The sequence below is a fragment of the Haliaeetus leucocephalus genome, unplaced genomic scaffold, assembly GCF_000737465.1.
Source record: "Haliaeetus leucocephalus isolate CR32 unplaced genomic scaffold, Haliaeetus_leucocephalus-4.0 Scaffold210, whole genome shotgun sequence".
Lineage (NCBI taxonomy): Eukaryota > Metazoa > Chordata > Aves > Accipitriformes > Accipitridae > Haliaeetus > Haliaeetus leucocephalus.
The window spans coordinates 381,146-409,000 of record NW_010972646.1 but is presented as its reverse complement, the minus strand read 5'-3'; the positions used below and the strand labels follow the sequence as shown (position 1 = coordinate 409,000).

General features: G+C 53.5%; 1 protein-coding gene across 1 annotated transcript in view; it reads right to left on the bottom strand.

Moving 5' to 3' along the window:
- Positions 1–1,559: 1,559 nt before the first annotated feature.
- Positions 1,560–27,855, bottom strand: part of FBXO10 (F-box protein 10) — a 26,496-nt gene continuing 200 nt past the window's right edge. The window contains exons 2-11 of the mRNA XM_010566426.1: positions 24,140–24,730; positions 19,477–20,328; positions 16,871–17,020; positions 15,270–15,406; positions 11,295–11,365; positions 10,541–10,693; positions 7,975–8,250; positions 7,363–7,673; positions 4,577–4,758; positions 1,560–3,158 (exon numbers count right to left, since the gene is read on the bottom strand). Coding sequence (XP_010564728.1) covers positions 2,993–3,158; positions 4,577–4,758; positions 7,363–7,673; positions 7,975–8,250; positions 10,541–10,693; positions 11,295–11,365; positions 15,270–15,406; positions 16,871–17,020; positions 19,477–20,328; positions 24,140–24,724 — 2,883 coding nt within the window. The 5' untranslated portion in view covers positions 24,725–24,730 and the 3' untranslated portion in view covers positions 1,560–2,992. The remainder of the gene's footprint in view (positions 3,159–4,576; positions 4,759–7,362; positions 7,674–7,974; positions 8,251–10,540; positions 10,694–11,294; positions 11,366–15,269; positions 15,407–16,870; positions 17,021–19,476; positions 20,329–24,139; positions 24,731–27,855) is intronic.

The window sequence follows — 27,855 nt, the reverse complement described above, 5'->3', positions numbered from 1 at the left end:
CAGACAAAAGTATAGCCAAGCAATTAACTAGTAGAGGTAGTTACTCCTAAGTTTTGCAGTTCTTTGTGATTATGACGAGATGTTCCTGTACACTAGATGAGAACAATGTTGAAATTGGCCACGTGTGATTGAAACTGCATTAAGCTTCAAGATCAAAGAGCAAGGACAAGAATAAAGACTTCAAGGACAGCCAGCAAGAACTTCAAATGGGTCGGTGGTTGCAAAAGCAGCCCTTCAACTCAGACGGATCCTTCATTGCGCATGATTGGATGTAGGCAGTACTATGACAATCAGTTGCAATCATTTTAATGTATATGATGTATACTAATCTGATTAATATGCAATTAGTTATTCTATATAACCTGTTGGTGCTAAAGCTGTGGTATGCACGCTAGGTGGAATTATCCGCCGTGCACCCAGCGCTGCAGTAAAGAATGCCTGCTTTCTAAAACTCCAAAATGAGTCTTAGAGAGTTTCTTCGAGCGGCTTTTCGGTATCAGATCCGTGCCTTTGTACACAAGACAGGCAGTACTGCAGAGAGCGCTACATGGACTCTGGGATTGCAGGAGGCCCTGCAGCCCAAATTTGGGTTCTCGCATCCTTCCCACACACCCATTCCTGCTACCAACCCGTGCGTTCATTCCTCTCCTGCCACTTAGCCAGTAACATACAGGTACATTGCGTATTGGCATCTCTCCCACTACCACTGCCAGCTACTTCTACTGCTGGATCCTGTTCCAGGACCATCCATCAAGCAAACGAACCCTGTTATCAGCTGGAGGGTGGGTCTCAGCTAGGAGCTACAAGCCTTCCTTCCCTGAAATTTGTCTCCTCCCGAGTGGCAGCACCACAGCAAGGACTGCCCTGCAATGCCCCAGTGGGTCTAATCTTCCTATTTCCCTAAATCTACTTCAGCTCCACCACGGTCATCTCACGAGACACCCATCCTCGGCTCTCCTTGCAGTGTGTGCATCTCCTCCCACGCTGCCCAGAGAACAGCGACTGGCAGTTTGTGCTTTGGATGTGCTGGTCTCTGAAGGCTTGTGCTAGGTCAGGTTTGCCTTTATCCTGAGGCAAATCAGGCCTTTGACCAACTCAGTGCCCATACAGTACCAAAATAAAAAAAACCAGGCAGTCTTCTAATGGTAAAAGGTTTCCTTTGGTAGTGGTTCAAGATGACTCTGGACTGTACACCCAGAAGTAATGTATATATAGCTAGAGGCAGAGATTTACCAACTTATAACGCTGTCACTGACCTCTGGTTTTAAACCTACTCCTGTGCATATGAAACCCTCCATGCTTCAACACAGGCTGCGAGCTTGCCAAGTGCCCGTCTCGTGGGCAAGGCTGCATCCCACGGCCTTGCAGTGCAACAAGCCCCTTCTGGAAGGGTCACCCCAAAAGCCACTCTGGAAAACTTCACTCAGTTTGGAAAGCAACTCAGTTACTAAAATGTAGACAACTTCTAAAATATAGCATTTTTATTTGTGGCAGACCGTTTTCCTGAAATTATAGAAAATAGTAGTTGTCCTTTAAAAAAAAAAAAAAGGACCAGATCTTCTTACAGCATCAGCCTGCAGAGAGGCAGCAGATGACATCAGTCTGTGCAACAGAGTTATGCCAGCTTGTATTAGAGGAGAAATCTGCGTGGACAGCTTGTTATGTGAACAAGACAAAGAAAATCCAGCTGGGAACCGACAGCCAGTTTCAGGGAGGAGGATGACAAGGCAGAAACTGCTAGCTGGTCATGCGAGGTTATGGCATGCAAGCCTCCCTCTCCCTGCAGCAAGACCCCCAAGCCCCAGAGGCCAGTGGGGGGATCCCCAGTGACACCCACAGAGCCACGAGCCCCTGCCCAGTTCCTCCCAGTGCCCAGGGGAGCTCAGCCCCATGGGCTGGGGGACACCCACCCTCTCCTGAGCACCTCACAGACCCAGGAGTCACTGCCAGGGGTAGAGGACACATTACAGGGGGAGAGCATTCCGGGACTGCACATGGCTTATTACAGGATGCCCAGGGGAGGAACCAAATGTAGGGAAACACAGGCATCAACATGGTTTTGGAAGAACAGAGATGGGAAAACAGAGGGATAAGGGGATAAAAAGTGGCCCATTGTGTGTAAACGGGTGGCCGGTGGCCAAGGACAGATGCTGGTCTGGCCGTGCCTGCGCCTGACGAGTGCAGTCTGTCCTGTTCGCTCATCAAGCGTTGTTTCTAATTCTTCCTGGGGTGAGGGGCTCTCCCTACGATGTGGGTGCCAGCATCGGTGGTGTGGTGGGATCTGCATCTGTGTGGGGCTGCTACCAATGAGGAGGTGAAGTGGTTTGGGAGCCCAGGAACTCTGTCTGCCTGTCTCTGTGTGTGTGTCTGTCTGTTGGGGCGAGCCTGCAGCCTCTGAAGGCTTGTATGTCCTGGAGCCAGAAACTGGGGACACTGGGACACAGGGGCAGGGACTGGGCAGACAGTATCTGACCCCGGTTGCTGGAGGGACCCACATCGCATGTATGTATATCTGTGCGTACGTCTGTCTGCATTGATCTGTGTGCCCCTTCTTGATCACAAGCAGCACAAACAGAAACTGAGCGAGACCACACAGGACATGTTGTCAGTCTCGCAGTCTTCCAGCACAAATGCAGATGGTCACTGACAAAGAAGCTTCAAAGCAAGTGATTCCCAAATAAATAATGCTGCAGGGCCCCACAGGAAGAGAGGTTTGTCTGGACCTCAGGCTGGGGAGGCCCGGCAAATTCATCTAAGGAACTGCTCACTTATAAATTAACCCATCGGCGATCTCAGTGGGCAAAGAGGAAGACATTAATGGCTGTTTTCCCAGCTATTTTTTTATTTAGTGAGGTGCCACTGAAGTTGCAAAATCCTTCATGAAAAAGGAGTACAGTCCAATGGGGGTCCCTGTTCCTGAGCTGGTAGAGCTTCCCAGCGGCAGCTCTAGAGAAAAGACAGGCGGAGAGACTGGTGAAACCTCCCTCCCTGGTCAAAGAACGGTGCAGAAGATGCTCCCGTGGTTGTGGCAGCCCCCATCCACCCTGGTGGTTATGCTGGAAACCCTCTGACCACCAGCCGCCGCGCAGGACCCCAGGGCACCTCCTTCGATGTGAGGCCGTGCTGGGGGGTTGATCAGCATGCACTCCATATCAAACCTGGGAGAAGGAGAGACACCCCATGAGTGGGGTGAAACGGTGCTTCCAGAGCAGCCTTAGAAACACTCCCTTGAGGTTCACCCTTCAAGGAGGGAAGGGGCAGAGCAGTGCTGGCAGGTGCACAATGCTCACCACGCGACATATGTTCCAAAACACAAATGGTTGGAGAATTGAGACAGAACATCTTGCTCTACTGCAAAAACTACTTTCTGTGATTTCACAGCCAACACCTCTAACTGACTGCAAGTTCTGTGAGATGGAGCAAGAGCCTGCAGAAGGAGAGTCAATGCTGGGACCTCCCAAGAATTGCCTAAAGGGGGCCAGATTTGAAAACCTAATGGAGGAATCGTAGTGCGAAGGGCACTGGAGGAGATGCTGAGAGTCCTCTCTAGTGCACTTGACTTTCATGCTATGGGAGTCTAGAGGACCAAGTGAGAGCATCATCAACCTGGGGGACCACATGTCCTAACCTCCCCCCAGTAATGCAAGTCTTCCAATTTCACTGTGTCCTCTCCCACACCCTGGACCAAGATTTGTGACCCCGAGAGAAGAGTCAAGGTCAAATTTCTAGCTAAAAAGAACAATCCCCTCATTACCCACCCCTTGTATGGGTGACAGGGCTCTGGCTTTCCCTCCTCAGGCATCTGCTGCAGACTCCTGGTCTAGAGCGACCTGTTTTGAACAAGGCCTATAACAATGAGAGTCACTGAGATCTGGGTGACAGCCAGCAGCTAAGAAAAGCTTTGCAATACCCATTAAAGGTCTGCAGCTACAGCGGCACCTCTGAAGACCACCAGAAGACACATTCTCTCTCTACTGGCACAAATACCAGGGTAGCTAAATCACGTCAGGGAAAAACAAGCACGTCAAGATCCATTTTCCCATTCATTATTCACATTGCTCTGGTAGCAAAAGCCTGGAGGTGGAATCTGGTGCCTGAAGCCAACCTCCTCCCCGCCAGCATAAAAGCACAGTGCAGGCGGGGGGTGGCTCTGGCTTTTCTTCCTACCTCTGACTCTCATGGCCCAGACCACCAACACCCCAGGGCTGTCCGTACTGCAGGGACAGCAGTGCAGTACACAAACTCAGCAGCCAGGCTTCAAAGGCAGCACTGGGCAGGAAAATGAGCTCAGGCAGATGTCCCTATGCTGAGAGACATCGTGAAGACCCACACTGGCTTGTCAAGGAATAATCCAAGCCCCTCAGCTGGTTTTAGAGGTATCCAGTGAGAGGCATCTCAGCTCTGCTTGATCTGCAGTCCTCACTTGCAGTGTGGTTCACCACGCAAGTGAGGCTGGTGCCACGGGTCAGTGGGTGTGGGAAGCTACAAAAGCAGACCCCTCCAGTGCTTGCTTAACACAGGAGCACAGCAGTGGCTCCAAGCTCACAACTGCACCCCATGGTGCCAGGGACCTCACCTTTTCTTGAAGGTGAGAAGCATGTTGTTTTGGATGATGCAATCCTCTGCATTTGACATCAGCCGCAAAATGGATTTCTTGGATCTCCCTTGGAAAATGAGGTTTTCCTGCACCAGGCCTTTGGCTTCATCAAAGAGAGCAATCCCATAGTCCTGAAAGGACTGGATCCTGTTCTTTGTCACCTGCAAAATAAGCTTTAGATGGGATGGCCCAAGCAGGACACCGTTCAAAGGGCTCTTTAGTCAACACAAAACCAAACACCAAAGCCCTTCTGCAGGCTCACTAGCACTCCCTGGCAGTTTTGGAGCATACCAAGGGTTCAGACTGGATGCGCCATAGCCATGCGCACACAAGCTTTCCCAAGACCTTCTACACATTACTGGTGGCCCCAGCTGGCAGCTCAGCTGCTGTCAGTGCTAGATGCTACAGGCTTCCCTGAAGCTGGTACTCAACCCCGAGGTGAAACACAAGCACAGAAGCTGCTAAACACGAACCTGCTGCTGCTCCTTGCCCTTCAGCTTTCAAACAGCTGGACTTACAGGCTGTCACTTCTTTGTATATGAAAAAAGAGCACTTAGGAGTCTCCTCTTCCCAAGAAAGACAAGCTCTTGCTTTGCCACCATCTGGAAGATCAGTTTGGTCCTTTCTCCTCCTTGGATCCACAGCAACAGATGCTGCAATGCTCCTTGCCCAGCGCTTCTCCCCACCCAGTACCGCACATCATCTCACCTGCTCTCAGGCATTTCTCGGGCTCTGCCAGTGGGCAGATGAGAAACAACAGCACCACGACATCGCCAGTACTTCAACAAGGACCTATGGCCCCTGCTCCGCTCCCCAAATGAACCCTGCAATATGTGTCCTGCCTGTGTGCTCCAGGAAACTGGACAGCTGGCACCACAGAAAATTCAGTGGTCTTTACCTTCTGGTCCAGAGGACAATGTTTTTCTACAGGCATGGTTTTCAAAAGGAGTCTGCAGCCCCTGCAGGACTCATGCAGAGGATGTGTCTTGGCGGGGCTTTCTGTATACTCATTTTAGGGGTCATTGACGATGAGTTAAATTGCATTTATCTATCATTTTGATGCCCAATGGCTTCACCTCAACAAAGAACAGAACGGAGGCAACCTTGAGCCAGGTATTAACCTTGGGAACTGGCAAGATGCTGGAACACTGCATCTAACTTCCAAAAAATCTAGTTCAAATAAATCCAGTTCTTCAGCACAGCCCACACAGCCTGCAAATCTCCAAGAGGCCTACAGGATCACCCACTTGACTGTGCCACTCAGTTAGATACAGGGGACAAGCCTGGGAGAAGATGGACTTTGTCGAACGTCATTGCACCAAAATGCACAGGATTCCCTTTGCTGCTCTGAGGGAATAGAGGTCTCATCTACAAGCTATCTGTGAATCCGCATGTGGGAAATGATGACTGAGCTGTCCTTTACCAAGGTTTAAACATCAGACAGATGTGACGAGCCACCTGTGGATCACTGTCAAACAGGATACAGCCTTGAGACAGGACTTCCAAAATTTACTCTTTGCCACTGAGCAATGGCGTGAGCTTGCAGAAGTCCTTCCCCCATGTGCTTGCCCATCTGAAAAGCAGCTGCTGCTAACAGACCTCCTTTCACACTCCTGTCACTGTGGGCACCGAGTGCTCTGGGGCAGCGTGGCCAGCTCTGCTGGTGCATGTGTGCTTTCCTGCTGCATGTGAGCAATAATAAGCATGGACCCAACAATGCTGAGGTTAGGGAGATCTCACCTCCTCCCTTTGGGCCCTATAGAGCACTTCTAAACCTCTCTTGATGGATGTTAGGATGTGACACACTTCAAACCCACTAGGGATGGAAACATCACTTTCTTCTGAGCAATGCATTCCAGTTTTGCACTGCTGGCCCTATTAAAAACAAATGCTTACTTAACTCCCACCTATGTCTCCCCTCAAACAATTTCTGCTGACTTTCCTCCAGCCCATTCCCAGTGACTGCCCACGAAAAAACTGGAGTTGAGGAGAGCTGGTGGAAGGGAGCTCTGGAGTAGGACTGTCTACAGCACTAGATCAGAGCAGCCCTGGCTTTTTTCTGCCAAGGCTTGGAAACCCCCAAGGATGGTGACCCCACACTGCTCTGTGACCTCTCCCAGGGCTGCACCACCCTCCAAGGCAAGAAGGGTCCCCCAGTCTCCCACCTGGACCTCCCAGTGCCCAGGGACCACTACAAGTTGTGCTGTTGACCTTTGTTGTACTGTCTGGCACTGCTGAGAAGGGCTTGGCTCTGATGGCCCTTCAGGTAGCTGTGGGCTGCTGTTAGGTCCCCCTTGGCCTCCTCTTTGCCAGACGAATCAAGCCCAGCTCCCTCTGCCTCATCCCATCAGCCATGTCCCAGCACTTGCCCACCCTGGTAGCTCTACCATGGACCCTCTCCCTTTACTCCACCTCCCTCCTGACCTAGAGGTCCCAAACTGGACACGACATTTCAGGTGCACCTCCCAATGCCAAACGAGATGGGGGACAACTTTCCTCGATCAGCTGGACACAATTCTAATGAAGCCTGGAAATCACACCCCGCTCTAATCACAGGGTCGAGGATGCAAACCTGATTGTCTGCTCCTCCTGCTGGCAATGCCAGGGCGGTCCCTCCTGTCCTGCTGGCTAACTGGGGGCTTGCTAACTGTCTTCCCCCTCACCCAAGGTGGGAGGGCGGCAGCAGCAGGCTCTGTCTCGCCTCTGCCCCTGGCCGTAGGGAGGCACAAGCCGGTGCCCCCCCCTCAGCTCTCTGCAGGACGCACCTTCATGTCCGCTGCTTGGAGCAGCTGAAGGCCACACCGGTGGTTGCCGATGATGTCGTTCTCCATGATGATGCCCTCTCCCTTGGAGATGATACCGTGGCTGCTGTTCTCATAGATGCCGTTGCCACGCAGCTCCACCTGGCACTCGGCCTCGACAAGCACGCCTCCCCGGCTGTTGCAGGAGATGCTGTTGTTCGCAATGCGCGTCAGCTGGCTGCTCTGCAGGACCGCCACCCCGCCGTCGCGGTTGGCGTGAATCACGTTGGCGATGATGTTGAGCGCCTCGCTGCTCTTGACGTGCAACCCAGCAGCTGCCAACCAAAAAAGAAGAGCTACCAGTTAAGAGCTTGGAGCCTCAGTTGTGATGACCACAAACGTCTTTCTATTTCTAACAGCTACCCGGTTTCTTCTGCCACGATACGACTTTCTGACACAGAGCTTAAGGACCAAAACCCACTCACGCTCAGGTCTCAGCCCACCGTTTCTCCAGGGTGCTCCTGGCCTAGTGGCAGCTGAGGCAGATGCCAGCGCTCGTGGGCCAAGACAACACACCGTTCAGCACACCACCCCTTCTCCTGGAGCCCAGGAAGACCCCCGGACCTCCAAGCTCACCTCCATTGTGGTTGATGCTGTTCAACTCCACCAGCGCCACGCTGATGGGACGCCGGGCAGCCGGGTGCTCCTCCTCACTGTTGGGGTCGTTCTCCCCGCCAGGACCTTCCCTCTCCTCTTGGAAGTTCTCACTCCCCCCCTGACTGGGGGGGTAGTCACCAGCGTCGTCCTTGCGGCAGAACACCGCCACTCCGTAGATGCTGTTGTGGCTGATCTGGTTGTTGATGAGGTGCGGGAGGCTGGAGGACGTCATCCACACGCCGCAGCCCTTGTTGCCTGCAGTGCGGGGTGGCATAGCCCACCAACTTAGCTTGGAGACCCTCAGCCCTGCCCCAAAGCAGCTGGTAATCTATGTGCAGTGCAGGTGGGATGGAGGCGATCCTCTTCTTTGAGCACACATGAAGGCTAACCCTATATGTCAGGGGCTTACAGAGATTCTTTGGCCCTGACTTGGTCCCACTGGGCCAACTCAAGTCCACGAGCTCAGTGCCTTCATTTCCCCACTTCTACCCCCTCTTCACACTGTCCATGCTCTGAACCCAGCTCAAGTCCCCTCGTTTAACTTACGCAACCAGGAGGCAAACCCCCACTGCCCTGGGGCTCTGCAGGATGCCGAGGGAAGTGGTTGAGTCACCATCCCTGGAGGTATTCAAAAAGCGAGTAGATGGGGTACTTCTTCAGGACATGGTTTAGTGGGCATGGTTGATGGTTGGACTCAATGATCTTGAAGGTCTTTTCCAACCTAAATGATTCTATGATTCTATGATGGTCGGGCACAGCCCCGTCCACCGGCTCCACGCACAAGTGGCTTTGCTGCAGATGGGCAGCCGCAGTGCTGGAAGCCCACATGCCCTGGTCTCTCCTCCTCCAGGACTGGGAGCGAGCAGGTCCAGGAGCACTGAGCTGGGTTTCCCCAAGGCTTGGCCTCGGGAGCTCAGGTGTGTTCTCCAGTGTCTAATATGCAGGCTGAGCTGCGGCTTCACCGCCCCCAGGGTGGCTGAGCCCTACGACCACCCTCCTCGTGCCCGGTCCACTGCTGTTCCAAAAACCTCTGGGAACTCCCTATCCGTGTACCTTACCCTCACTGCGAGGGGCTGACGCTGGCCACCAGCACTACTGGCTACCACTGCCTCCAGCATTACTAGTGGGACAGATGGACAGACAGATGCACACAAAGCCATGCTACGTGACTGGCTGCATCCCATCTCAGTCCTAAATGGGACCAGAGAAGGGCACAGCCCCTCCAGGACTCAGATCCCTGCCCTGGCAGCAGTGGGCTCTCTGCAGCACTTGTCTCTCCGCAGCGACTTTAAAACCCCTTTTAAAAAGCTATTTCCAGTTTCCTGAGAAAATCACATGGGGAATTTACGCCCTGTTAGACATTAGCCCAGTTGTTAGATGACAGACCCTGCCAGACTCCTCCTGCCCTGGGTTAGCTGGGTGCAGGACAGGAGCAGACGCAGCTCCCCTTGCCCCGTGGGAACCGTGCGTCCTCTCCTGCAACCCTGTCCTGCACGAGAGCGATGGTGCAAAGCCATTTTCCCTCTCAGGGCTCAAAAGGGAAGCTCCTGCCCTCCACTGGAGACAAAGTGGTGGTCTTCTCAGTGGGAAGAGGGGCGCCTCATGAGCCGCAGCCCAGCAGCACTGGTGGCACAAGCTCTGGAGTGCTTGTGCTGGGCTGGGCCTGATGCTGTTCCCAGCCAAGCATCTTGGGCACACACCACAGCTCCCTCCTGTAGGCTGGGTAATTTATATAGTTTAGCATTAGAAGTATTTTATGTGGAAATGCTGCTGAACAGTTGTCTGCATAGTTGTAAAATACGATTTTGCAATCTGATTTTAGCTAAAACGTAGACTAAGTAAAGCCATATGTTGGTTAATGTCTAGGTCGTAGTGACACTGCTTGATTTAGGATGACCATTAATCAGTAGCTTCATTGTGTAGGCCATGCTTTGCTAAGGACTATACGCTCGAAGAGGAACTGAAGACTGGTAAGAAGGAAACATCCTGCTCCAGAAGGTGCCAAAAGCCGGATGATTGCCAAAGAAGCATGAACTGGAGGAAAAGTAAAGGCAGCAGGGGGAGATCGCAACCACCGACTCAGTTCAAGACCAAAAAGACTTGCCCACCCACACCTGCAAGGAGCATGCTTGCTACTTTACACAGCGAGTGAGGCTAATTTAAATACAACTAACCAACAGTAGACGAGATGGTGACTACTAATGACTGAATGTAAATCTAGGCAGGTTTTTACTAATCACATAACAGGATAAATACATTGTAGTTCTCTGGTGTGGTGTGCTAGCTTTGTGGAACTATCACCTAGCACTCATCTCTGCACAGACGTGAATTAAATAAATATCCCAGCTCTATGTGTAAGATTGGCTTATTGCACACCAGGTACCGAACGCTGCTTTTGAGACAAGACCCCTGGGCATGCCCCACCAGCCCCCTCCTGGGCACCCACCACAGCTCCAGAGTGCACCAGAGGTAGAAGGCAGCATGGCAAGCCCAAGAGGACAGGGGAGAAGACAAGAATCGTTCTCCCCTGAGCTTGCTTCCTTACCGTAAATGGCGTTTCCTTCGATGAGGCCCTTCCCGCGCTCGCCCACCACCACGCCGTCCGAGTAGCCACAGGAGATGAGGTTTTTCCTGAGGACGGGGTCGCCCCCATGGCGGATGTCCGCACCGCCCCACTGGTTCTCGCAGATGACATTCCCTAGGGCCAAGCAGGGAAGATGAGGTGACCACACACAGGCCTCCAGCCCACGGAAGAGCAAGGAGACCTGGCAAGTTGAGACCTGGCCCCACCGAGAAGCTCCCATCACCTGCGGCAGAGCCCAAGCCTCAGGAGCGTCCCCGTTCCCCCATTCCCCGGCAATGCCCTCCCGCACAGGACACTGGTCATTAGCAGTTCTAGTAACTGCTATGTCCCTGTCCTCTGAGGTGTAGGGCAGAGTGGAAAACCACTCGGAGGTTCCACAACAGTAGGAAAACGTCACTGACAGCTTTAGCTTATAAACTGGGTGGCACGGGAGGAGAAAAAAAAAGCAGTTCATATGGCAGGTTGCTCTGGAGCACAGTTCCACATGCCAGCTGGGCCAGAGACAAAGGGAACAATAATTTGGAGGACACACTGCGGAAAGACATGCTCCCTCTGTCAGTGGCAGAAATGCCAACTAGAAAATGCAAACCAGGGGATTATTGCACCTAAAGTCACCCAAGAACCAAAACAAGATAAATTTTGCAATCAAACAAACAGACAGAGGCTTAAAGGCAGAAACAAACTGGGCATAACAACGCCATTTGCATTCCCATACCTGTGATTTGGCCTCTCCCGTTCTCATTCACTGCTATTCCAGCAGCCAGTCCCTGGAAAATATGGTTCCCACTGAGGTAGGAGAAGAAAAGAAAGTTACCAGCAGCAGTGCTGCCTGCTCACGGTTTGCACCAATGCAAGCGCAGCAGGTCCCTGGAGAGGCACCAGTCTCCCCGTCTGGCTACTTGTCACAGCCTGTTGCCTGTGTCCAGCAGCGAAAACTGGGCATGGGGCGGCTACACAGCAAAGTGCAGTGAGAGGGAAGCGCAGTGGGGAAGGTACATGCAAAGCAGAGTGGAGCTACTGACAGCCGAACCACTTCCAAGGAGAGGAAAGTACAAAAGAGGCATGGAGAAAGGCACGGCCGGCTGCCGCAGCCTCCCTACCCTTGAGGGCAGCACGGAGCAGGGGGTCCAAGCTGCAGACCCCTGTGCCCTCACAGAAAAGCATGGGAGGCACACCGTGTAGTGGCCAGAGCCCACCTAGGTGGATGCCGCAGAGGAGTCTGTGAGGGCTTTAGCCCGTTTCTCCCATCCTCCCCATCCCGGGAAGGAGGTGAGAGACTTTCTCAGCCTTGGGACTGCTGCTCCGAGAGAGCCCTGAAGCCAGCAGGCAGACAGTGATTGCAGTTGACGGCAGCAAACATTAAACACGGTGGCAGGAGCAACTCCCGCGCTGTGAGCAATGGTCTGGAGAGCACGTGTGGGCTCTGTTGTGCCCGAGTAGAGGAGTCACCCGCTGTCCCCTGGGCTCCCACCTACCGCCTGTCAGGAGGAACAAAGCCCAGGAATCCCAAGCCCACCACCAGCTCCTCCTCCACGTGACCCCGAGTCTCCGGCTTGCTGATGAGGTTCAGAGCGGGAGAGCAATTATAGGGTGATCTCGAGCTCACGTCGACCTACTGAGCGCAGTGCCTGGCACAGACTCTGTCCCAGCATCCACCCAGGAGCGCTGACTGGATGCGTCTCCGCTCCCCAGAGCAGAGGAGCTTCTACAGCAGTGAGCCGGGGTGGGAAAGCTGCACCTGTGACATGCCATCACCAGCGACGCGCCGTCACCAGTGCTAGCTGGGGGTGGAAGGGTGGTCGCAGCACTTCACGCTGCCGTCCTGCTCCCTGGGGACAACTGCAGGCAGAGCGGGGTCCGCTCCACCTCGTCAGCCAGCTAATGCCTCTCCTGTCCTCAGCTGCCCCGGCACGGCTCCCCCTCCGCTTACAGCTGCCTGCTCAGGCAGGACCACTTGGTCCGGCAGCTGAGGGAAGCCCCCACTGCCCTGCCAGACAAAGCAGGCTATTGCTTTGTGCCCAGAGAACAGCAAGCTGCTTGTGGGCTGCAGCGAGATGTCCACCTGCCTCTAGAAAGAGGGACCTGGTGAGAAGAGTGCACAAGGTGCCTGTACTTGAAATCCGCGCTTGCACCAGCAGCTGCGAGGGTAAGGAGGAAGAGAAGGCATGAAACTATCCCAGAGGCAATCCCCCAGGAACACAAGGTGTGTGTGTGGGGGGGTGTCTCAGCTGCCCAAGTCCCGCTGCTGGAGAGCAGTGCCCTCCAGTGCTGCTCTCACCAGCTTAGGGGAGCGGACAGTAGCCTTGCACCACCAGGCACCATCACACCCCGTACCTCCCAGCCTTGGTGTCGGCACAGCAGGGGACGTGGTCTTACCCAAACAACTTTTTAGCTGCTGAGGGGTACCTCTGACTGGAAGACATACAGGCCCAAGGGCCTGTATCACGCTTAAAAATGGTACCCAGCACCCACATTGCTGGCAGACTTCTCAGAAGGACACCTCCCCGCTTTTTGCGCAGAGCCCCTCGAAACACCTCACCGAAACCTGTCCCCCAGCCAGGCAGCGACACAGGACAGAGCTGGGCTTGCAGCTCTCAGGAATGGGCAAAACATTATTCTGTTTCCAGCTGTGGAAAAGGCACCCAGCAAAGGACACCACTCCTACCATAAACACCTCCCTTCTGCCAGCCCTGCCTGCCTGCAGCTGTACATGCCATCCCCTCCGTGAGTCCCAGCCATGCCAACAGCTCCCGTTGAGCTCCATGTTCAACACAGCTGTACATGGCACCACCAGGATAACACCAGTGCACCCAGCCTAAACCAGTGCCAGAGCCTGCCTCAAGACAACACAGATGAAAGGCAGCACAGAGCAGCACGCACAAGTGGAGCACGGGGGCTCCTCCAAACCGGCGGCTGGTCAGGAGAAAAAAAAGTGTCTTCCCACCGAGCTTCCTCCCTGCCTCCTCCCCATCATCTCCTACGTGCCAACAAGCACAGACGGTCATACATCAGTCATGTGCAGGCTGGGGTTGCCAAAGAAGTTGCGAGAAAGTACGGAGGGAAGGAGATGTTGTGAATCTCTCCATCCCACAGCATGTCTCCTCTGCACTGCTGGGCCCTGCCACTACAATTCCACTTTTCACAGAAATCAATACATCTCTCGGAGAGCACTTTCATAATCCCTTGTTGGAAAGCCTGGCCCTGACCCCTGTGTTTTCAGGGCTGGTACATCTGGTGCAGTCTTCTCCTCTCCAGGTCCCAACCTAGACTAAGTGCCTCAGTAACCTGTTCTTAAGTGTCTGTACAGGCAGTCTGTCTAAAACTCACCAGCTCTGCACAATCATGAACCTGCAAGAAGTCGCTTTCATGAGGTCTGCATGACTTGAGGGTGAAGCACTGTTAATTATCAACACTTCTAGCATGAATACTCACATCCTAGCTAGGGGGTGATCCAGGGCAACCATTTTCTTCCCTTTGTGACTGTCCTGGTTTCAGCTGGGATAGAGTTAATTGTCTTCCTAGTAGCTGGTACAGTGCTATGTTTTTGAGCTAGGTATGAGAAGAATGTTGGTAACACACTGATCTCTCCACTTGTTGCTAAGTAATATTTAGCCTAAAGTCAGGGATTTTTCAGCTTCTGATGCCCAGCCAGCAAGAAGGCTGGAGGGGCACAAGAAGTTTGGAGGGGACACAGCCAGGACAGCTGAGCCAAACTGGCCAAAGGGGTATTCCATACCATGGGACGTCATGCCCAGTATATAAACTGGGGGGAGTGGGGGTGGGGGGATCACCGCTCAGGGACCAACTGGGTGTCGATCGGTGGGTGGTGAGCAATTGCACTGTGCATCATTTGTATATTCCAATCCTTTTATTATTACTTTTGTCATTTTATTAGTGTTATCGTTATCATTATTAGATTCTTCTTTTCTGTTCTATTAAACTGTTCTTATCTCAACCCACAAGTTTTACTTCTTTTCCCGATTTTCTCCCCCATCCCACTGGGTGGGGGGTGAAGTGAATGAGCGGCTGCGTGGTGCTTAGTTGCTGGCTGGGGTTAAACCATGACAGTGACACACTCCACTCTATAGCACCTTGGTGAGTTGTCACACGCCTGTTTCTTATCACCCACAGGCACAGTGAGAGGCGGGAAGGGGTGGCAGTACAGATGAGATGCCCCTCACATCTGTAACCAATACCGTGCTCCAGCTGCCATCTCATTTCTGGGTTCATTGCTACCAGTTGATACCACCAGGTAAAGCTGATGGCGTCAACCTGAAGAAAGCCTGCCAGACACCAACACTAACATCTAAACCAAATGGTATTAAACAGACACGACTCAGTAGCTCCAGGTGTTTAAAGCAGAAAGCTGAATTGGAGTAACAATGATTGGAGTTCTGAGGTCCATTTCCCCCTTCCCTGCAAAAAGCACCATGACATGTGTGAGTTGTTCATCTTGAACACAGCCTGTGTCCTTCTCAGATCCAGGGGGAAAACCCAGGACTGGCACTTGGCAAAGACCTGGGTGCAGCAAGCAGATAGAGGAAAGTCACAGAAAGGCACTAGTGCACCATGGGCCTATTCCTGCTCTATGGTGGGGGTACAAAAAAAGAGAAGAAAAGTGTGCACAGTGGGAGGAATAATTCTTAACAGATGAAGGAGGAGAGAGAGAGGTCAGTGCTAGCTAACATACCTCACAGCAGGGTTTCCATTATACAGAATATAAATGCCAGCTTCTTTATTCCCATAGATCTGATTGCTACGGATGATGCCTTTTCCGTTGCCAACGACGACAATGCCCGAGCGAAGGCCACTGTGTATCTTATTGCACTATGGTTTTAATTTTGCACATGTAGAGAGAATAAAAGCAAAAGGAAGGAAGGTCACTCATAAAAGTGAGCAAGAGGAGACAGCAACCACAGAGAAAAGCAACAGCTCCCAACCCTGCTGGGGAAAAGGGCAGAAGGGTATTTAATCCGGCTGCCAAGAAATCACTCTCAAATGGTCAAGGCACACTTAACTTTTACTTTTCTTTGGGCTTCTAGTACACAATGCCTAACTTCCCTCCCCATCATGCCTGCAGCCTCTTCTTCCTCCAGCAGCTCCTGCTGACATCTCCAAGGGCTGCCCCGGACCTGGTGATGTTTTGTTCTCCACAGCCCATCTGACACTGAGCAGGGCTGGTGGAGCTGCAAGTCCAACACCTCCCCATGGCCACCAAGAGGAAAAGACCCTCGGTGGCACCTCACAGGAGCTGGTGGCAGAGGAGTCCAAGCAGGGGGCTTGGCGTTACAGCATGGTGCCTTTTCTCAAGCTGTTAGACGTCGCTTTGCACAGCCTGAATGACCACTGGCAACAGCCACAGGGCTGCTTCTCTCCACAGGGGCCAACATCTCCCTTGAGGACAGGGGTACATGGGGACCCTCTGCGCAGGACAGCAGTCCCAGTCCAGCATCTCCTGGAGTGGTGGGGTAGGAATCGCCAAACCAGGCAAAGCAACAAGCAGCAGCTCAAAGCTGCAACTGAGGCCAGACATGCCCTGCGGCTCTGTGGGTGAGCTGCCACCTCCTCCTCCTCCACGGGCCCGCAGCTATGCCTGCCCCATCATCTCCTGTGCAGAGCTCACATGGAGAGTTTGATGCAGCCAGAAAGTCACTTGGATGGTAGTTCGTGTCTCCCTCTCTGCCTCCCTCTGCACAGTGAGGGCCCGGTTCCTTCAAGGATGACTACAGATATAGTGTTCAATAAACAGGGACAAGGTCACCCACTGCACAGCTGGAGACACTATTCATTTGGAGGAAAAGCCATGCCACTGGAGAGCAGGCTGCTGCTCCCCTCCTGACCGAGGCTAGGCAGAGCGCTAAGACCCTCCACCAACTCCTAGGGTAGACAACATGATTCCCAGTATGCGAGAAACAATTTACAGTACAGTGCCAATTTACCACCTTCTGATTTACTGCATTGCTTGCACGAGTTTATTCATTACACAGGGGTATTTATTTGATAGGGGAACATTCCCCTACCCTGCCCTCTGTGCACAGCAATTTTAAGACACATACCACCAAACAGAGCAGGAGACCATGCATGTACCGTCAGGCAGCACTTTGCTGTACCTTGGGGTTAGCTGTAGTCTAATTCATCAACAAAACCCTAAGAAACAGGCTGAAGGACAAAGCTAATGGAAAGGTCAGTGGTTTCTATACTGGGAGATGGATCCCTGCTGCCCCTTGGAGAGAAACAGCATGTGAGATAAAGAGCACGCTGCCCTCCAGCACAGTTTGGAGGGGTACGTACCAGAACAAGGGGGTTGGCTCCCTTACGAATGTCCACTCCGGCCTCTGAGTTCGAATGGATGTTGTTGTCTGCAATCAGGCCTCCTGCTGACAGGCGCAGGAATATCCCTGATGCTTTGCAATGGTGGATGTCATTCCTCAGCATGATAACCTGCAGGGAAGAGGAGAAGCACCTGCAGTTGTAGTTAGAAGGTTGAGGACATGAAAAAAGGTTATAGTTCTCCCTTCTGCAACCTCTGTGCATCTACGACCTCTCTGCCTCTCCCACAACCTGGGGTGTGCCAGGCACACAGGCCAGATGAAAAGAAGATCAGTGCGTGTGGACAAGTGCTACAGTTAAGCCTGTTGGGCTTTACGCACTGGCATGGGTCTGCTTGGGGATGGGGACCCCCAGCGCTTGGTGCTGCACAGCTAGGGCAAAGATATCCTCTTGGCATGACACATCCCTCCGCTTGAGAAAAGCCAACGTTTAGGTGTGCCCAACGGCTTCGTTCACTGCATTGCGATTGCACACCATCAGCAACAGTGAGCGACCATTCCCCATCCCATCTCCACACCATTCGTGGTACAAGAGACCTGCCCCATCCCTGCTCAGGCAGTCCCCATTTGCATCGGCATCCTCTCCGTACGCAGTCGGCAACAGGCTCCCTCCTGACTCTGCTGCGCAGAGCTGCTCGGAGGTGACATGTCAAATGCTGCAGAGACTCCCACGAGTCTCCCATGAAGCTGACCGGGCCAGTGCACTACAGCACACATGCTCAGCACACGACCTGCCCATCACCTGGCGCCTTCAGAACAAAGATCCTGCCATTCGGGGTCAGAAATGGCCCAGCCAGCAAACTGAAGTCACTGACACCACTCTTAACAACCTCGTTTCCTCTAAGCAAATAAGTAGTTAAATATTTAGGCAGCAGCAATCTTTTAATATTTTCCAGCCAAACAAATTCATGTCTTAAATCCATGTCTTACGAGTGCTGAGAAATAATCTACAAATTGCCTTTGCACATCCCACTTCAATGAGCAACACAGATCAGAAGGTAATTAAATTATACTTCCTTTTATTTGCTCATTGCAGAAAGGTGCTTCATTCAATCTCTCGACTAAACGTGGAGCTCAGCAGGGCTTGACAGCCGCCTGTCTTCATCAGTCGTGCTTGGCTGCCCAGGGAGGGAGCTACAGGAGGCGAGAAACACAGGCACCCACTCCAGTTGGGTCCCACACACCAGACCCTGGTCCAGGCTTGCCCTGTGCCGGAGGGTCCTGGCTGTGCAAGGACACCGAGCCCTTACCAGCTCTGCCGTGCTCCCACTTTGCGTTGCACCTTGCCCTCATCTCGCAGGCGAGCATTTCACTGTCTCCCACTGCCTGATGCTCTGACACCCACCTCTCAACAAGAGCCTCTGCCCTAATTCCTAGCTGAGCAAAATCTCACTGGGAGCCGCAGATGGGCTGGCCTCATCTCCCTCCCATTTGCTACCAGTTAAAACCAGGCTGCTGAGCGAACAGGAAGCAAACCAAAGGGAATAAAAACAGAATCTGGTCCAAAGTGCTGGACCTGCATTTGTCCACCAGCCTAACTCCCACGAAAACAGCCCCCGAGCAGCTCTGAGCATCTGAGCAGCACGGTGGAGCTGTGTGAGATGCCTCTGCTCCCTCCTGCCACCACTCTGCGCCTATGGGTTGGCCTTTGGGAGGGCACCTCTGCTACGGGTATCCCTTGGAAAGAAAGGAGCCGTTCTCCACTGCCAAGAAGCAAAGCGTTCCTGCACAGGTAACAGTGCTCTGCAGTCCTCTGGGGACTACAGATGGGGAGCTAGCATCATCACAGCAAAGCCCTTTCCCAGAACCGGGTGGAAAAACATGCCCCTTCCTCCCCCTGCACAAAACTTTAATTTGCAGTCTTTTAAAGCGATACACTGAAAAATGGGCCCAAATCCTAGGCTCCCCCAGCCGAGCAGTGGGGATGCTCTTGCTCTGGGCAGGTGGCTGGAGAGGAGCCTCCCAAGCTCCCCCGACGCTGCCACAACTGGGGATTTTGGCAGTGTGATTCTCCCTCCAGTCCTCGCCGCCACCACCACCCTGTCTGAAGAGGAACACAGGCACAGAGGTGGAGAGCTCCAGGCCAGCACACGGTTAGATGATGCTGTGCTGAGGGAAAAGCTCGGTTCAGCCTCCAGCACAAGTCCCTGGCCAAAATCCCTCCTTATACCCCATCTCTGCCTGCGGCAGGCACCCACCCCTGCAGGCTCTCCTGAAGCAGCCAGGACTGGCTATGGAGAGGGGCAAGACAAGGGATTGACACCGCAGTCCCCAAGTCCCTGCATTTGTGGTATGGGCTGTGCTGGGACCAGCAAAGGTGATGACAACCAGCAGCACTTTTACAGGGCGAGAGTTTAATTTACAGGTAGCACAGGCCTGACTACGTGACCCCAGCATGCCACCAAGTTAATGCCTCCAATTGCAATTACAACGTTACTGCATGCAGAAAGCAGGTGGCTGCAAGTGACCCGCCTTTCATTTGAGCTCATTAACCCAAGCCATGCACGGGAAAGGAGCTGGTGGAGCAGGAGAGAGAGGGAAGAGGGCTCACAGCGGTCTTCACAGCACCTTACTGTTTTGTATGCAGCGCACTGCGTAGGTCAGATCCCTGAAGATGCTTTCTTCCAGTTTCGCTTGCCCTCGTGAATAAATGAATATTCCTCCCTTCCCATCCCTGAAAAGGCACTGTCGGATGATGCAGCCTTGCAGAGAGTTGGCCAAACACTGGGCCTCCTTGTCCTGCTGCAGCTCCTCCTGCAGAGACTTGAGCTTAAGGTCCTTCTGAAGGGCATGCAGTCTGTTGCTTTGGAGTCTGCTGTCCATAATGTCAGCAAGGGTGTGACTCAGGCTGTGGCCTTGATAGGGCAGTTTGTACATAGCCTGAGCATCCTCTTCATCGTCACTGTGTAAGTCACTGTCACTGGAGTTTGAGTCAAGGACCGGGTACTCCTCCTCCTCCTTTGCTGCCTGCAGGCTCTCTCCGAATTCAGAGTCCTCCTGCGCTGAGCCAAGCAGGTCTCGAGCACCCGCAGCAGAGAGTAAGCTGCTTCGTTCTTCCCCTACGACAATCTCACATGTTCTCACTGGCCCCAGCAGCAATTCCCCCGAGCCATCCCGCTTGGCCACGGGGCATTCGGCTGGGTCGGGCTCCCGCACGGATGCCGCGCAGGACTTGGCCAGCGCAGCCAGGTGCTTGCAGGCCCAGTTACGGTCCGAGCTCGGGCAGCCCTCCACAGTTACAGAGGCGTTCTCGCTGCCAGTGAACTCGCAGTTCTCCAGGATGCAGAGGGCCACACTGCGGAGGTAGATGCTGGACTGGCTGAAGGTGCAGAACTTCACCTGGCACGTCCCTGGTGCGTGGATCTGCAGCTGCCCACTTTCAAAATTGCAACTGTCGAACTGGACATAGCCTGAGGTTGTCTGGAGAGTAAGCACAAGGAGACATCATTGCACAAAGCAAGAAAAAGCAGCCCTGGACGTGAAGTCCTTCCACAGCAAACAAACTCACGCTCACCAACACAATATGCGTTCAGGTGTCACAAATACAAGAAGCTCACACAGGCACAGATGCAGTGCTGCAATCTGAGTTAGAAAGAATCTTGCAACAAGTGACACCTACTGACTTTCTTCCCTGCTGGCAACACTCCCTTAACTTCCCTGCCAAGACAGAGCTTTGCGTCTCAGCAAGGGCCAGCAGTCACACACGGGAGCAGACAGGGCCAAGATGTACCAAGATCACTAAACCTTAGCAATGTGCCCTACACAGAAAAGTTTGCAACCTTCAGAGATGTGTATTTGCCAGCTGGCATGATTAAGGGACTCAGGGGTTTCCTGGGTGAAGCAGCAGGTAAGATGATATCACCTGGGTGGAAGGACGCTGCACCCACGATGCTTCAAGTGCAAAGCAAAACAGGTAAAAAATCTGTGCCATATTGCTGCACAGGCATTATGTTCTGACTCTGCAGTAGGAGAGACACCATCAATTCCTTGTTCCCTGGGTGCAGTTTCCCATCTGACTTGCTGGTACTCGTAGAACTGTGCACCATCCCTGCCATGGCCTTCCTGCTTTGCTAGGCAATGCACACAGCAGTTTATGGGCGCTTGGCAAACCACCAGGATGATTGTGCATGGCCAAATATCTCTCTCCTGCACAGGCAGGGCAAGTATCTGCTTATCTACAGAAAAGGCCAATAGAAATGCAACAAGGTGCTGAGAAGCCAGGTCAGAAAAACTGAGCAGTATGCTTGGAATTCTGTGCTCCTAATTTGACTAGGAATCTCCTAAGTTGTTACTTTCTCTTCCCAAGTTATCCCTCAATTGCCTAGTGCACCACATTAAAAGCAGACAGATCAATAGCTTGTGACAGGTGAGCTAGGGCGATTTTACAGAGATTTCCAGAGTTTGCAGCCAACACACTGTCCTAACATTTGTTTCCAGTCTTGAGTACTCTCAGAAGTGGTCATACCCGGAACAGGTTTTGAAAGGCATTTCTTTGTACCCGAAGACAACCACACAGAAATCCCTTCAGCCTGCTCCAGACTGAATTCTACCTTCCCTTTTTTTAATTTAAAAAAGCTAATTAAAAGGGACACAATCAAATCAGCTTCTGAGAGGCTGCTTGTGAAAGCCTTTCTGAAACTGCAACTCGCAGGGTTTTAATGACTGCCAGTAGGATTGGTCTAAGTTTGCTTTTTTAATTTGTTTTTCATTGACAGGTTTGGGAGGAAATGCTCTCATTCCACTGACAGCATCTGAAGGGCTGTACCGTCACCCATGCAGAGACCAGCGTGACAGCCAGAAAAGCAAAATGCAGCCACACTGACCAGCCAAATGGAGGAGACATCTCTGAGCAAGACACCACATGCCCGCTTCAGCAACCCGGCACGTGGCCATGGACAGAGACTTTCTCAGTGGATTTGTGACTCAGCTCTCCCACCGCACGCTGGTGCATTATCTTTCTCCTGGGGACTTTCAGACTGCTTCAGTTAAATGTGTCACATAATAAAATGGTGAAAAGGAAATGAAACTGTAAATTATAACTAATGATGGTCTGAGTCATCATGAGGAAAGTCTCATTTTCAGAGGTATAGCTCCACGGGAGCTCCACAGGTGCAGCACACACACCGGGCACGTCCCACTCTGGACCAGTCAGCAACTGTCCGTGGGGACCAAAGTACCGTCAGGGTGGACCACGGCAGCAGGGCTGGACCTGTGATCCCTTGTCCTGGCATAGGTCCGGAGAAGACCCTGGGCATCCTGGTTGAGGGGTCCCAGCCCAGGCTGAGGGCAGAGTGCACATCAGCAGCAACCGGTTTTAGGGGCAGTGGGGCTGGTGTGGAGCGCACCGCAGGGAGTGCCGGCTCCTGGGGGTGCCTCTTGCACGCCCAGCCTCTCAAGTCGCTCACGCCTCGCCACATGGGCAGTCGGAAAGGCGGCTGGTGAGAAGGGGAAAATCACTGAACAAAGGAAAATGCCTGCCAGCCTGGGAGCTGGGAGCCAGAAAGATCCATGAGGGGTGCAGCTGCACCTCTGAGGTGGGTACTAAGAAACCAGAGACATCCTGAGATATCACCACTGAGAAAACGAGGGACTGTAATGGGAAGTTATCATCTGGAAAAGTGGAAACAGTCTAGAAAAATAAAATTGCTCTGAAAGAACAAAACCATCACCATCTATTGGCTGTTCCAGGTGAAAAACGGAAATTAACAGCATCTACTGGTTGCTCAAAGTGGTGGTGTGCTACACCCTTTTAAAACAGACTTAATTTTTATCCAAAATGGAGCCTCTCTCTCTGAGAACATCCCATCCTGCATGTACTTCTCCCTTCCTAAACTGGCTGAACTCTCCACATGAACCTGCTACAAGATCTCAGACCCTGGCTGGGGATGCCCGACTGTGACAGAGAGCATCTTTGATGTGAGACTCTGTTACTTCTCTGGTCCCCTTCGGCCCCGCTTTTGGGGTTGATTCGGTTTGCCCTCCCATCTCTGGGATGGCTGGGTGCCCCTCTGGGATGGTGAAAGAGATGCGCCCACTCTCACCGAGTGAACAGTGCTTTTGGGGAGGCATCACTGACAAGTAGCCCTGACTGAAGCCAGCCCTGCTGTGCAAACTGTGAGAACAGTGCCAGGCCAAATCTTCTCAGGGATGAAGGAGTCTAGGGCATGTCTTATCAGGAGATAACAGTACCACCCCAAGCTGGGATTAAACAAAACTAGACAAAATTACAGCTGCGCACCTGCACAAGAGTTCATCACTTTACATTATAATATCTGCAGCCAGCCCTTGAGCCCATTTAGCTCTCCTGTACGGCAGCGGGCTGCATGGTGGTGATCTGCCTTGAGCAGTGACGCAAGTTTACTCCTGGAGGCTGAGAGACCCCTCACCCAGCATCTGATTCCTACAGCAAGGCAAGCGACATTTTACATTAGGCCTAAAAGTATATTGTATGCTAGTGACGTTTATATATCCAGCTATATCTTAATTATTGGAGGTGTAGTAAGTAGTTGTGTTTGACCACCATCTAAATTATCATTTAAATCATCATTTAAATCATTGTCAAATCAGTGTTTCACTACCATTCAATTATTACTAAATCACCATTTGATTACCATTTCATTATTATTCAATCATCAATTACTGATCATTTGATCATCATTTACCCGTTCATAAAACCCTTCTAGTTTACCCCACCACGATGACCTCTCTTAATAATTCACCTGCGACAGATCGCTTGGCACCTTCTGAAATCCGTCTAATTCTCTTGATACCTGTATTATACAACCATGTAAGTAATCTACCATAAGCATATCTGCTGTTGTATTGGTGGTAAGTTTGCAGTAAGCTGTTATAGTATTTACCTACTTGTTTGCTGCTGTTATGGGTTGTTGCTATACGATTGATTGTTTCTGTTACTGATTGCTGCCATACTATTGATTGATACTGTGTTATTGATTGCTGATAGTACTTTGTAATAGCCTGATACATATATATTTGCTTTATTAACCAAAGGCATTCTTGCTAGCAGTGATTTGTGTGGCATTTCTGGTGATCTCTAACGAAGTAGAGACAGTCAGAGGACAAAGCCCCCGAGCCCCCCACACATTAGGGAGTCCCACGAACCCCCCCGGCCACACTCTGTGGATACCTGCAGACCGGGGGAAGCCCCTCGGTTGCAACAGCTCGCCGGCCTCGCCATCCCCCCCGCCCCCCCAGCTCCACCAAGCCTCACCTTGTAGACCACCGAGGTGAAGCGGGCCGGCATGAAGACCACGTTGCAGAGGCGGGCGGTGGGGCAGTGCTGGTCAATGCTCACCAGCAGTACCACGTCCCCCAGTTTGCCTTGCCCCACAATTTCCACGGGCACCTTCAGCAGCACCTCGCTCTGCTCCTCGTGCACGCCGGGCAGCAGCACGAGGCGGTCATAGGGGCCGGCGGCAGCCAGGGCAGCCCTCAGGCTGCTAAATTCACCCCCAGCGCCGACGCAGAGCCGGCGCCGGCCCTTCCTCCTCCGGAAAAGGGAGAGGCAGTTGGAGGTCTCCGGGTCCTGCGTGTTTTTGGTCCAGGTTTTGGAGGACAGGTAGTGCTGTTTGAAAGCCTCTCTCCAGGACGGCGGCTCCACGCCGGGCTGGTTAGGCCAGTTGGGGTGTCTGTGCTCCAGGCAGCCCAGGCAGAGCTGCCGCCAGCGCGTTTTGTCCAGGCTGAGGACGAGCTCGTACCAGGTCCTGCAGACCAAGCTGCAGCGGCCCAGGTCCGGGAGGCGCAGGTAGGATAAGATGAGCCGCCACAGCTCCGCCGGCAGGCCGCTGACCTCCATCGGCACCTGCGAAGGACAGGACGCGGGAGTCAGCCCGAAGGGCTCCTGGGGCACCGAGGGGACGGCGAGGCTCAGCCAGGGCAGGGACACTGCGTTGACGGGGACACACGAGTCCCCGCCGGACATATCTCTCTCCGGGGACAGAGCCGAACAGAGCAGCAGGCCGGCACACCTCAGGCGGAGACCACGGGATCTGACCAAGCAGACCCTACGGCGTGCTCCCTCCACCATCACCCCGCCGGCCTCCCTCCCTCCCTCCATCTCCTGCTAGCCCCGCTCACAGGCCGACAATCCCCGAACAAGCCGTTCCGCGGCCTCTGTTCTTTCGGGGCAGTTAAAAACCTTGTTCCTTAACCCTGGGGCTCAAAGACTGCGCAGGAACAAGCACGTCCAATCTGCCCCAAGCAGGCCGCGGCATTGCCACGTCCCCTGCCTGGCTTTCTCCCTGCCACTCTCCGTCAGACCTCAGCAGCCGGCCACCCCAGCAGCCACGACCGGACTGCCAGGCAAGGCAGCAGTTTGGGGAGGGGGGGAAACCCCCTTCCAGCCCCAGCAGGACTCCCCGGCACTCAGAAAGGCAGAAGGAGCGACAGCTGCGCGGGCTGAGCGCAGCGATGGAAACCGTGCTGCCCAGGCCGCCGGCTGCAACGCCGCTCCGGGTAAGTCACGGCCGGCAGCCGAGAAGGGTGAAGCTGAGGCCAAATCTTCCCGGGAGAGCCACGACATTCGGCAGAGCCGAGGGGAACCGCTCAGCAGCATGCGGGCCTTTTTTTGGAGGGGGGGGGCTGGCAGAGGGTCCCTGGGAGAGCCATCTGCCAGCCCTCACCCAGCGGCACGGAGTGAGGAGCCGCTGAGGTGGGGTGGGCGCAAGGTCAGAAGCCCCCCTGGGGAGTGAAAGGCACGGCTGGAAGCGGGCGCTGCACGATGCAGGGCTGCCACGAGTTTGGCTTGGGTCACGCTGCAAGCGAGAGAGGGCTGTGAGTCCCCAGCGCCAACCTGATGGTCCTGTCTGGGACGCAGGGCTCATTAGGAAAGGTGTGGAGCTTTCTCCAGAGGCCGAGTTCATCCTGTGGCCCAGCACCCGGGGACACCAGTGGGACCCTCTGAGCAGAAGAGGGATCGAGAAGAAGAAAGCATTCGTGACGGCTGGCAATGTACCACCAGCAAAGCAGTCACGGCTCGTAACGGACCCCAGACACCCGGTCCCACCCTGGCATGAGGCTGCTGCTGCTGATGGCATGCAAGACCACATCCCTCTGCTCCAGCTCGTGCCACCACCTGCCTAGCGTCATTCGCTGCCATGTCCTGCCCTGCAAAACAGTGGCTGCCAGTGTCACGATGCCCCTCCTGATGACAGGACCTCAGCCCGCACTTCCCACGCTGTCCCCCCACCCAGCACATGCAGCGGCGGACCAGCCTCCTGATGACCCATGTGCTCAGCCACCTCCGACCACTTTCCACAAAGCACTAGACAAGCAGCTTAACTGAATAGGGAGACAACCTCACAAAATTTGCCACTTGGTATTTTAGAGTAGCGGTGTTATTATCAGTGACCAGAAAAAACAGTAACGCAAAACGGGGAGCTGCACCATCCATCAGCACTATCCCTGAAGCAGCCCGCTTTGTCCATGTCGTCTGGCGCACAGCAGCCAGAGATCAGTGCCCCGGTGTGGTCGGAGCCCTACAGACAACACAAAAATGCATCCACGTCCATGGGCTGGCTTCAGGTCAGCTGAGCGGCTGGGAGAGCCGTTGCTGGCAGGAGCAGCTCTGACCCCACACCAGGCGGTTCTGGCTTTGTCCCTGCCCACCCCACCACTGCCAGCTCATGCCCACTTGCCAGGAAACGCACTCCAGCAAGGACTGTGGTTACCCTTTAATGCCAGAGTTCACCTCTCATATGATGCTGTTAAAAGCAATCAGGAACCAGGCTTCTTTCTTCTCTCAGGGATGCACACTAGCAAGGCAGGCAAGTGCTTAGTGCTTTGAACGATACTGACCAAATTTTACTTCTCCTCGCAGAGCGCTTGACTTCCAGCTATCCTGCAACTATCACAAGGTGCTCAAGAAAGCACAGACTTGCCTTGAAACTAAATTTCAAGTTAGTGCTAGGGTCCTACACAATACCTGGGTACCGAGTGGGGAATCCCCCACTTTAACTTTACGAGAAGAATGTAGCTTTGCTGCCACACTCCCACAGCAGCACTCCACGCAGTCTGCTGGGAAGGAAGGTCTCAGTGGTGCCGCATCCCTCACGGCTACGGTCTGCGGGCTTGGCAGCTCTGCTGAGCCTCTCCCCTGGCATGACATCCCCGGCTTGGGCTTCGCGGTGCCACGGAAACCAGACACCGACACTGGAAGAGCGAGGGTTTTGAGCAGAACTTGCAGGGGGCACGACTTAGTCTCACACCCTTTCAAGCAGGCAAACAGCTCAGCACTTTCTCTTTGCTGTTCCTCTCCCTTCTGCAGGCTTATCATTACGGGTTAATTTGCAACAAGCCTCACCATTAAACTTTGTGGTAGCAGTACAAACACTAAAATAAAAATAAGCCACTCTTATTTACTACCGGACGACTAAAACTGATCAAAGCCCACAACAAAGAAACAATAAAACCACAGGCTCTGTGTGTGCTCTGTATCCTCCAGCACCTCCCCAGCGAGAGGCGATACCAATGTCGAGCCCAGCCAAGAACCGAGGATGCCGCCTTTCTCAAAGGACACCGAGGAGGCCTCGACGACTGCTTCACGCCAGCCTCACGGCCGTCGGGACCCACCACCCAAGTCTCTGAGCCCCTCCGAGCCACCCCAGCGCAGAGCCTGCAGGCGGCCTGGGGTCAGACAGGTTGTTCTTTCCAGACAACGCTCCTCCGTGGAAAAACACCCGCGGTCCTCCGCTCAGGACCAGCCCACCGGGACGCAGCACCTGATCCTAAAAGCAGCTTCTCGCCTCCCTACAAATGGGTCCGCGGGGGGGTCGGCACAAACCCGGGGCAGCGCTGGCAGCGGAGAAGCTGGAGAAAGAAGAAGAAACCGGGCTACAAGTTCTGCCGAGCCTCCCTCCGCCGCGATCGGCGGCTCTTCCCTGCCTCGTTCACCGGGAGCTCCGCGGTTCCCGCAGCGGCGGGAGGCGG